At 38.0% G+C, this 12,222-nt stretch overlaps 1 protein-coding gene across 1 annotated transcript; it reads left to right on the plus strand.

The window, feature by feature from the left end:
* Positions 1-451: 451 nt before the first annotated feature.
* Positions 452-9,912, plus strand: LOC103702407 (H/ACA ribonucleoprotein complex subunit 2-like protein). Its single transcript, XM_008784840.4, has 4 exons — positions 452-696; positions 1,719-1,788; positions 6,528-6,633; positions 9,484-9,912. The coding sequence occupies exons 1-4, from the start codon at positions 570-572 to the stop codon at positions 9,643-9,645; spliced, it is 465 nt and encodes a 154-aa protein (XP_008783062.1). The 5' UTR covers positions 452-569; the 3' UTR covers positions 9,646-9,912.
* Positions 9,913-12,222: the final 2,310 nt, after the last annotated feature.

A 12,222-nucleotide genomic window follows, 5' to 3' on the forward strand; every position in this document is an offset into this window, starting at 1 on the left:
ATTGAACTATAGCATTGTAGTTCATACCCCTTCTAGGTTTTCGGGAGGGTCAGATTGTATCTTGATCGATCTTTTTTGTTTTTCGTAATGCGTTTGATTATGGTTTATATAAACCTTAAAGCATTTTATTTTTTTTTAATACCAATTTTAAAATAGTTATTGTTGAATCCAACGGTTGACGTCGTAAAAAGAAATTATTTTTTTAGCTGGAGATATCAATCCTAATTTTTTTTACTTTAAAAATATGATATTTTTTTTACCTTAAAATAATTGTCGAAAAAACATAATGTTAAATGCTGTTAATGCATCAGGCGTCTTCCGGGGAAGAGGCTCACCCCAAAGTTGAGATGGACGGCTGTAATCAAATGGCGCGAATATTGACAACAATCTGAGCACATGATACAAGGGAACTTCCCTGTGCCATTTATTTTGGACGACGTATGGACCCTGGAGTCTTCGGACACCTGAAACCCGCCGAGGACGCTTCTTCGCTTACAAAAACCCTCCGAAACCCACCCGCAGCGGAGAAAGAGGGCGGAGACAGAACAGAGAGAGAGAGAGAGAGGAAGATGGGGAGCGACAGCGAGACCGAGAAATCTATCAAGGAGAAGAAGAAGATGATGGCTGTCGCCCCGATCGCGAAGCCTCTCGCCGGGAAGAAGCTCTGCAAGCGGACCTTCAAGCTCGTCCGAAGAGGTATAAACCCAAAATACTTCTTATGTGTTCTTTATTGTTTGGTTTTGCCGATTTATTCGTTTTCGGTTGTGTTGTTTAGTTTCTACCTCGGCGGAGCTCTTTTTTTATTCTTTCTTGTGATATTGATCTTTGTTTCATATGGGTCATTCGGGTTTCCTTGATTCTGGGTAAAATTCTTTGAAAAGGTCGTGCGTTTTTGTTCTCTTGGATTTTTTTTTTTTTTCTTTTCAGTTTTTTTGGGCTATGGGTGTATCATCTGATGAAACGATGCGTCAGGTTTTCTTCCCTCAAAAAAAAAAAAAACAATGCTTTAGGTTTTCTTATTTTTTTAGGTCAATTTTTTTAGTTAGGTGGTTACGGGATTCTTTTAATGTCTCCAGGCGGAACTCAAGATGTTCCTTTTATTATCCTGATCTTCTGTCAAATGGGTTTCTGGGATTGCTTGATTCTTGATAGGATTCGGTGAAAAGGAGGGTGCGTTGTTATTCTTTTGGAGGTTTTTTTCTTCTGTCGATATAATTTTCCCTATTTTGATCATTCTTCTGTCTTGCGAGATGATGCTTTTTTTTTTTTTGGTTTCTTCTAATAAAAAAGATGTTTCTTTATTATATCTTGATCATCTGTTAAGTGAATTTCCTGGGATACCTTGATACAATTCAGTGAAAAGATGGTACCTGATTGTTCTCTTTGAGCAAATTTTCTTCACTTTTCACATATTTTTTGGGTTATGTTGATGGCTATAGTATCTCATGAACCAATGCTTAGGTTTTCTTGATGTTCTTTATTTTAGGTAAAATGATCTAGTTAGGCTGTTATAGGATTGTTTTAGTATCTGGAGGCAGAGATCAAGTTGTGCTTTTTATTTAAAAGAAACAGGCATTTCTTTGATTTGCTTGTTTTTAAACTTTAATTTATGGTTTAAATTTTCCGTGCTCCATGCTAATTTGTGTTTTGGTTTTGTAACCTCCATTTGTTATTTATGGGAGTTATACTGATGTGTTCTCTCTTATTTGAATGTCCAGCTTCTGAGGCTAAGTGTTTGAAACGAGGAGTAAAGGAAGTAGTGAAGAGCATTCGTCGCGGTCATAAAGGGTTAGTTTTCTTTTCCTCAAATTCTTTTTTTTTTTAATTTTCAATTTGCGGATATCTATCTTCTTGGTCATCAATGCTCATGCTATATGAAAATAATTATGGCTGAATTGTGATTTTAGCTTTTGGTAGAAGTAAGATCACAATTACTATGATAACTATGGTAGCTGGCAAGCCTTATATGAGTAAGAATATTAATGTGCTTGAATTTTTAACTATGATATACATGGTAATATTTTTATGAGGATTATCTAGGCAGATAGGCACTGTGCAAGCCTTATAATGCATAAGCAATCCTTGCCTAGATCGCTTAGGGCATGTTTGGGAAAACCCCATGGGGCCCAGCGGGATAGGGTGGAAAGAGAATGTGGAGAAGAAGGAACGAGGAAGAAAAAGGACGAGAGGGAGAGTTCACAGGGTCGTGCTTGCCCAATCCCTGCAGGATGAAAAAAATGACAACATGACATTGCAAGGTCATTTTTTCCATGTTGTGGAAATTGGACAAGCGTGAAACCTCGCACCCTTCCTCCCCCTCTCCCATCCTCCCAATATTCGGCAGGAGCGGAACTTAGTGTGTGTCATTTCCCGTGTTTTTGGCATCCTATATAGATGGTTGGTGATGTCCAGGCAGTTACTTATAGCGGATACATGTTGTAGTCTATGTATGTTAAATTTTTGCCTTTTTTTAGAAAAAAATGATATATAGATGCATAACAGGGTCGATGGGTCCTAGGCTGAGGTCTACCTGAGCTTGGATTATGGCTAAACTCACCAGGTTGAAGGTTGAAGCTTTTGAGAGAAATTTCATGGGGCGTATTTGGGGGAAGTTTCAGGGTGGTTGGGCAAGACCAGAGGGGGCATGTGGGGTCCTAGTGAGGGTGGCTTTGCAACTGAGGGTAATGGAGTGGATAAAGACTATGCTTGACAAAGAAGAGAAGAAATGGGAGGTATGAGATTCTAGGTTACTCTACTAGGATTTTAGGGGTGGATTGGTAAGCGATATAGCATAGTTATGTTTATTATTTATTTACTTTTTTGGTTGGGGATGTTGGTTGAAGGTGGCGAACGGGTGGAGCTGGTAGGAGGACTAAGGATGGGGTGCAATGGGTGGTCAAAGGATAGGGGAAAAGGGTTGTGCCGGCATTGCGAGAGTTAGTGCTGGTGGTAGGGATTTCAAAGGGGTGTCTGTGTCTGTGTGTGTATTTGTGTTCATCATTGCAGCATCTCTTTGCCACATCTAGTGTTTGCTCGCTGCCTGCTGCCAGTTTCACTCCGCCAGTCATCTATCACCAGCGTCCATCCTGCTGACTGCCACCTCTAACGTCCAATTGCCAGCTTTTCCTAGTTTGTATGAGAGAAAGGTTATGGTTGACTCTTTTATACACTCGTAAAAGATTCTGAAGTTTAGGTTCTTCATTTTCATATACATGAATATATATCAGATGAACTTGTAGATAGGATTCACTTGCAGGAATCTAAATAACATAATATTGCTTTGTAACGGTGATTTCATGAAAGAAGAAAACTGCAAAGTAAAAGTCTTGGATATTATGCAGCACACTTAATCACATGTAGAATTCCAACAAAAGAAAGTAATTTCTAACTATCAAATCTATACATTCTTTTTGTTAGAGGAGCAGGTGAATGAAAATTTCAGTAATTCACATAAAAAAAAGAAATTTCAGTAATGAGAAGTAGAATGAGACATATTATACTCCTCCTTATGCCAAGCTTCTGCACAAAAATTTTCTTCTTTAAAAACAGGCTGTGAGGAAAAATTATCTAATCTGTACAAACTGATAAGCTGTGTTGAAGATAGAAGTGAACAAAGAGTCATTAGAAGTTCAAATATGGGTTTTCTTTTTTAAGGTAGCCAAGAGGATTTGATATTCATGAGACCAATAAGTTGTACCTATCTTATTGTGAATCATATTAGAAACACAGTGGTAGACACTAATGACAGCCTTGCACTATTGTGGCAGTTTTTTCTTGTAATAGAATTTAAAAAGTATGACAAAATCATGTATCCGGTCCTAGGGTCAGAAGGTAAACCAACTCCTGTCGAAAAAGAAATGGCAGATAGGAATACAAAATATGTACATACATAGATCCATATGTGTGCATCTTTATGTATGTATATATGTATGTTTATATTTATGTATCTGTATATTTGTATATGCATATATAAATGGATTATGATGTTGACAACAAAGATAATAAAAACACAATACTCACCAAAACTCATATAGACACCTAAATAATTTCAGCCAGACATAAATGGTTGCATTAATAACAGTCAAGCACACCACAACAGACAGCACAATCACACAAACACTCGGATACCTGGTTAGCGTTCATCATAGCACAGCACACAGCCACCACAATTATATAGACACACAACATTCACATAATCACAAAGCTGTGGCCTTTCTGTTCCTCGATGCCTCAATGATGCATGTGTAAGGCCCACCCTTTTCTGCACCTTAATGAAGTTGCCTTGCCTTGAGGTAGGCAAGGTGCTGAGGTTGTACCTGGATGCACCTTGCGCCTCAGTTGTGCCTGTAACAGCACTGAATGAAGAATGTTCAAGAGCTTTGGGGACTTTTAAATGCCTTTGTGGGTCATAAGAAATTATTTGTAAAAGTGAGATGGAAGGCATCCTCAGTTGTTCTTTTTGAAGCATCATTTCCTTCAATCACAGCCAAATGTATGAGGAAAGTGCAAAATGCTCCATAAAAAATGTGAAAAATTGGGGAAGCAAATGATCCTGTTGTCTCAATTGTCTATTCTCTTGATTAAACCTGCAGCATAGACATTGGTGATCACATCCATTCAATCCACCTTGCACCAAATCCCATGTGCCTTATAGCATGCTGTATGAGTTTCCTAGTAATCTGTAAAACAATCAAAGATCATCTTAAAGCTTCCTTCTAGATATGTTATTTGCTACTTTATCCCTTCGTGAACTTGAAAGTTTAAAAAGTACAACCATTTATCCGTCTATACTAATTAAAAGCAGATTCTTTTATGAAAGAAATTTGGCAATCACCATTTGCAATCTAGCAGTACAATTATTTAGATCAACATGCAGAGGAAGTTAAAGTAGGAAACGTGGACCAAAAATGCTAGGTTAACCACGGCCTTAATTGGGAACTAGAGTGGTGGTATGTGATGGGATGTCCCATCAATAATAAAAAGCCCACTGCTTTTTACATAACCTTGTTTCCATAATTCCTATAATTTTGAAGAAAAAACCCATTATTTTTTAATATTTTTTGTGTTTTCTTTGTGGTAAAAGGAGGATGGGTGGTTTCTCAATAGAAGCACATCCAATGAGCTTCAACTCTAGGAACCTTCTTGAATATGATCAATTTAGAACCAAACCTGCTTATACATGGAACAGTCTTGTGAAAAATTTCACTGAGCTGCCCCTAATTGGTTTCATATCTTTAGACTAGAACTAAGGTTTTCATCTTGGCCAAGATATCGCTTTTACTGGTCACAGCCACCTACAGTGATGATATCATCAGTATCTCGACCATCATTGTCTTGGTCAATATAAATGACTATAATCTTATAAATTGACTGATGTGGAAAATATCAGCTGATATTTCTAATCATTTTTACCTTTTGAGTGATTTGTTAGTTACTAAATATCAAATAAGTGCCTTGATATAATACTTAAATCTGGGATTTACTTTATTTGCTGAGATTTCGCTTGACCCTAAAGTATTGGCCAAGATCCTGGAATATCTTGATCTTTCCCTTTTGGGCAAAGTTTCCATCTTGGCAAGATTCAGTCCATGTTGGTATTGGCCACCCACTGAGGTGGCCAAGATCCCTGGATTTGAAAACCTTGAATAGAACCCATCTGCCTAGATCTCATCTTGGTATGTTTGCTAATAAACCTAATAAACCTTGTTTCTTTAAGGTAGAACATAAAAAACTGAGTTTCTGTTACATAGATTTGGCTGACTGATGTTAGATTCTGCCAATAAACTACTTTGTTCTACCTACAACAATAGCTGTTAAATCAATTTGACAGCTCAATTCCTTCTGGTATTTTAATTTATTTTCAAGACAATCAGTAAAATGTTTGGGACATGATTTGTTACAGCTGCAAGTTGTTTGTTGAGGCGAAATCTGGTGGTTGAGAAAATCTTAGTTTCTATGTGGAATAATTTGCTTTGTGCTGCATTAATTGTAGTGCAGTTTATTGTCCCTTGCCAAACCTATGCCTTCGTTGAGGACCCTTGGATTCTCTCTTGTCATGTGATGATGCTGTTTAGTAGCAACACTAGCGGTGCAATTTTCTTTAAAAAATGGAAATATGAGAAACTTTTGAGAGGTTGCATGCCTCTATCTGGTACTGTTCATTATGTATTGGAAATGAAATCTATGATGCAGTTTGTTGGTTGCAATATGCTTTGGATATATTGGGCCTAATTTTATTACAAACATGGAGGGACAGGGTGTTTGAAATCACCTGTCATGAATATTGCATGATGGATACATCCCAATTTGTTGAAGTTGAACTATGTTAAAATAAGTAGATAGATGTACTATATGGTTGGGATACATTGATAAGAATGGATTTTTTGGCCCTCGCAACTTTTTACTATCTCAATGGCTCATGCATTGTGAATTTTTTACACATATTGCAATGCCAGTTGGTTAATTGTTTTCCTTGTTGTTTAATGAGCTATATATGTTAATATTTGAATTAATATTGGTGGGTGCAGATTGTGTGTTATAGCAGGAAACATTTCCCCAATTGATGTGATCACACATGTGCCCATCTTATGTGAGGAAGCTGATATTCCATACATATATGTTCCTTCGAAAGAGGTCGGTTGGACTCTGTTAGCACTTTTTTGTTCCCTTTTCTTTTGGTAGCTGGGTAAATGCATTGTCCATGTATATATGGCATGGTATCCATAAGAATTTCTGACTCTAGGTTAGCATGACTCGGTGTTTTTATAAGAGCTAATTGATTTGAAGATGTATAATATTCTTTCACCAACTTAGATAACTTTTCTGGGCCATTCTTACCATTGTATGGAACTTCATGGTCCCAGTTGCTGCTTCATTTCAAGAACTTATGGTCAGACTACTAAAATAATTTATAGGTCCTTGCATGGATAGACAATTTTTTTAGTCCCAAACTTACTTTTGAGTCTCTAGAATGTAAATAAATTAATGTTGTTTCCTATTCTTCATGATATTATTTTGAATGATGCATTTGCCTTTCTTAATTTTAAATCCTTAGCAACACAAACAACTTGTATACTCAACATAATGATGTGTATTTCCATTCCCAATCAATGTGGTTGAATAAATTAGTTCTGTTATGTGTTTCTTGTGGTTGTGATGCAAATTAAAGTTGATAACAAGTTAAAATGACTATCATCTTCTTAGCTTAACCTTTTTGCTAATGAGATCCTTGTGGCGTCCACTGCTTTTCCCTTCTTTCGTGCCTACTCTTGTGCCTATCAAATTCATTTGTTTGTAATTGTTAAACACACCATGACATATACTCTAATCATATGACATAGACGTGTTTGATAACTTTTTATTCATGCAGATATTGTTTGTGTCACCATAGACTGCTTGTGTCAATGTCTAAGCTGCTTTTGGAAGCGGAATAAGTTAACCTGGAATAAATGGGTTAATTTACTCCTACTTCTCTTTACTCCAAAATATCTTACTCCATGCTATATGGAATAATTTATTCTTGAGGTTAAGTAGGGTAAATGGTTTTGGAAGGAAAAATGTTATTTAGCAACTTTTCAAAAATATCTATTTTTTTTCCTTCTAAAAAGTGGTTTAACCTAAGTGTTCCAATGAGTGTTTGGTTGAAAAGGGTGGAATGACTGGGTTAAGTGACTTTTACTGCCTTATATTCCACTTCCAAATGCAGCTTTAAGTGTTGAAAAAAAAGGAAAATTGTGATTTCGAATATCAAACTCCAGGGGCTCGAGAATAAGTCTAGAAAGTTAGTGAATTGAATAATGGGGTTCAAGATATCCATTGTAAAGACCCCTATTTATATGTCCCTTTCTATTGGAAGTCCAGATAAAATGTAAAATCAAGGAGTGCCCAAAATATTGGGTTCAGTATTATCAATGCAAAGTAATGGCCATATAGTTGATTTGGCAAGAAGCTTCACCATTTTCAGTCCCTGGCGTTTGTGAAGTGCCATTCTCTAAGCCAAGTACAACTTAGCAGGTTTTCAAGTTCCAGGTGGATCATGGCCGATTGACCATATTGTGCCTAACTTATACTGTGATGTTTTTACCTTTAACCATGGTATGTTTATTCCGTCACTTCATGTTTCGAGTCCTTGCAACATAGATTCAATGCCATATCTTCACTAGTTACTTCACTAGTTACCTGACCCAACTCTTACAAATACACCGTTGCTTGGGGTATTTTTAAAGAATTCCCATCTCTGTCAGGCTCTGGGACCTCTTAAAGAATAGCTTTCAAAGTGCTTTTTTAAAGCAGATTCTTTACGGGTTCCACAAGGAGAGTTGTACCAATGTTTTTGAAACAGGACCAGACCAGCCAATTGAACTGGTTGGACCATCAACCGGCCAGATCTCTGTTCCGGACCATAACCTAGAACCATTTTATTTAATAATAATAAAAAAAACGTTCTTTTCAGTGAACCATCTGAATTGCTAGTTGAACCAGCTGCTCGTTTGAACTATTCTGGATTCACATGAACTGGACAATTCTGTATTGGTTAAAAATAAAAGATCACGGTGAGCCATCAATTTGGGGTTTAGGGATTCCTCTTGTTTGACAAGCGACATGAGATACTCTTGTTTTCACCATGCTCTGTTCTCCATCTCGATGGTTGACCTTGTAGTTAAGCTTTAGAACTCTTTAACTCTTTCACAAAATGGAATTAGCGGCCCATCAACATGAGAATGATTATTGAGCTCTTACAAGCATTAAATGAATAGTATGTCCCGCATGAAATTTTTGATTGTTTTTGAGCTCCTTGGGTATGAATTCATATTCTGATTAGGATCTTTGGTGCGGTCCACTATAATATTTAGTACTTTTTGAATTTTTAGATCTTACTATCAATGAGGATTTTGGTGGAAAAGGGAACAACTTGGATATTTACTCCATGTGGGTAGTGCAGCAAGACAATAGATCTATTCTTCTATTTGGTTGGAATTAAAACAATTAAAGGTTTATACTCTGTAACACAAGCATGTGGTCACTTTTCTGCTTTGATCAACTGAACCTGTTTTAAAACATTGCTTGCAGCAAGGTATCCATCGCTAACTCAAATAAACATCGTCTTCCCATAACCTGGTCACTTTTCCTGTTTGGCAAATGGTCTGGGTTTTAAAACATTGCTTGTAGCAATCTATCCATCACCAACTCTTAAGTGACGAAGCTGTCTTAGCAATTTCTTGGTTTTGGCCCATCACATGATTGAAGACCGGTGTAATTTCAAAAGCTTAGCACACACCTACGATGGAACCCTTTATGTTTGATAGAGCAGGCTATTTCTATATAATTAGGTCGATATCAATGAAGAAAAGGCTTTTTATATACACAAAATGTTGTTGTGTTCCTTTAAGGCTGACCGTAATGCTCTAGCTGTAATTAATAGATTCCCCAACTTTGCTGACATCTTTTTTCTCTTTTCTTGGTGTTTTTTTCTCTCTCTCGTAGGATCTTGCAACTGCTGGGGTCACCAAGAGGCCTACATGCTGTGTATTGGTGCTAACAAAGCCAGCCAGGGGGGAATTGGCCCAGGAGGTCCAGGAAAAGCTGCAGGCTGATTACAACCAGGTTGCATCAGAGGTAAAGGAGCTGACATCCTCCCTCTTCTGAAAAGGAAGAGCAAATTTCATTCTTATGTCCTACATGTCCAATTATTTTGTTGGTTCTATTTGATATGAGGCGTCAGTGTCCATAGGCAAGACGCAGATGCTGTACGTTCTTATGGGGGACCAAAGAGCAAAGTTGTTTCTCTTTGTTCTTGTTATTCTTGTTTGTCGAACTTGATTGATGTATTAGCTGGATGCTGGATCCCAGGCATTGTTATGTTTCGCTGATAGGTTTGTTTTTGAGCATTTTTACTATTCTACTTTTTTGCCATCCCAAGTGAACGGTTACATACACACACACACACACACATATATCTTTAATAATATTCGGGCCTTGTATGGTAGATACATGACTTAGTCCGACCGAGCCTGAAATGACGATGCAGGGAGAATTGGATCTATACATCAGGTAAAGGTTAAGACAAATTCTTTATTGTCATGACTCATGCATAAAAAAAAACTAGATAGTTTTGCAGATCTTGCAGCTTACATGACTATTTTCATTTGGAGAGTTGTTCGTCTGTCATTTGAATCTGGTAGTGGTCTTAGCTTCTCTCAGCAAATTTTTCATATCTTTCTTGCAACCAGTCTACCATATGATGCGAACTAGTTTCTCATTATGGAGTCATGAGTGTCATTTTTTCTTGAACATGTTTAATTCACCACTTATATATGTCAGTTGAATTATGAAGGCATGTGCTAGGGATTTTAGGTTAAGCAAGAGTAAGATGGAATATATGATATACAAGTTTAGTAAAATGAGAAAAAGAGGAGAAGCTAAAAATAATTATTCTCAGCATTTAGAATTAATTATTTATAAAGGAGAAGAATTTGAAGGTGATATTATCCATAGGATTAAAGCATGTTATTCGGAGGCGTGTAACCAAGAGGGATTAGTAAAATAAAAAAATTATACGGGATGAAGTTGCAAAGGAAGAACTTGATATTTCGACATGTTGCAGAAAGGATAGCTCTAAATCGGGCTGAACGGAGGCGAAGGCTTAGTTGGCTTAACATTAGGGCAAACTAGCCAGTCCTGACTCAAACCAACAAGGAGCTGACTCAAAGCCAACAGCCTGCTTTAAAAGAAACGACAGGAAAAGAAAAAGAAAACATACGTGATATGCTTAAATACAATTGTTAGAGGGCAAGCAAGGCTCACATGAACACCTTTTCCAAGTGTTTTTAAGTTAAAGCAGGATAGCTATCGACGTAGCGTCCTAGGTAGGGGTGAGCTTTGTTCAGGGTATCCCGAGGGGCTCACATGCCCCTTGCTACCAACAAACATGCCGAGCCAATTGCTCCTCCAAATTCCAAGCACAAAAAGCTACGGGCCGTGGCCATACAAACATTTCGCCATCTTTGACCGGCCCCACCGAGCCACCTCCTCCTCCTCCTCCTGCTGCTGCTGCTGCTGCTGCTGAATTCTGTACGCGAGCTGATAGCTGAAGGCATCTGATTCGATGTCCGCTTTTGATTCCACTCCCAATTCCTCCATTCGATGCTCTGCACTCACCTGAGTGGCTTATCTGCCTTTGGGTTCGGATCTGCTTGGAAGTATAGGATCCCTTGTCCTACGTTTCCTTTTGCCTCAGGCTCGGTCCTGCACAATAGTTTTGAAGGCGATGCCATCGGCCCTTTGAAGACAAGGGGATTAGTACAAATGAAGGGGGGATTCCAATAGGAACCAGTGCATGGTCCTTCGGCGTTTGGGTTATTTAGGCTCGCGTCGTACATACGGGCAGTGCTTAAAGTGGTGATTTCAGAGCCTGACATATGAAGTGTTTCCCTTGAGACTCTGGTTGAGTCGTCCTTGTAGACTTGAACATGGCAGGGTTGCTACATTGCTTTCTCGGGCTAACCGAGTCTAAACCATGTTGTTCTGCTGAGTTATGCGTACGTTCGGTGCTTAAAGTAGTGATTTCAGAGCCTGACATATGAAGTGTTTCCCTCAAGACTCTGGTTGAGTCGTCCTCGTAGACTTGAACATGGCAGGGTTGCTACATCGCTTTCTCGAGCTAACCGAGTCTAAACCATGTTGTTCTGCTGAGTTACGCTTGGTTGATTTCATGTATGTCCTCCTGAAGTGAAGTTGGTAGATCTACATGCGTTCATAGGTTTTCCTCTCCTATATCTGGAGCACAAGCTTCTCTTGTTTTCTTTTGGACAAACAAGATTGCAGCACCTAATGACAGGTGAAAGGAGGTGTCATTGATCTATCATGTAGGTGTTAATGTTCCAAAAAGAACACTCTTTTCTTATAACAAGGCCCTCAAAAAGAAATTTAGTGGCGTCAACATGTCAGGTAAGATGAAATTCGAAAGAGAAGAACAAACAATGAGGAATGGGATGAGTCACGCAAGATGAAATCCGGATTCATCAAATTAATTGCAATACTTTAAGTGGAGTGAACGGCTTATTCTTTGTATGAGCGCCTAATATTTGGACTGTTCTATGGACTTAGCTAGTCATACAGACTCGGCTCCTGAATATTTTACACGATGATTCTCATGGAGGCATTGATACATGGATAATATGATATATCCAGCTCACAAAAAAAAAGGGACTTATTCTTTGTCAT

Source organism: Phoenix dactylifera, chromosome 7 (genome assembly GCF_009389715.1).
Source record: "Phoenix dactylifera cultivar Barhee BC4 chromosome 7, palm_55x_up_171113_PBpolish2nd_filt_p, whole genome shotgun sequence".
Taxonomy (NCBI): Eukaryota; Viridiplantae; Streptophyta; class Magnoliopsida; order Arecales; family Arecaceae; genus Phoenix; species Phoenix dactylifera.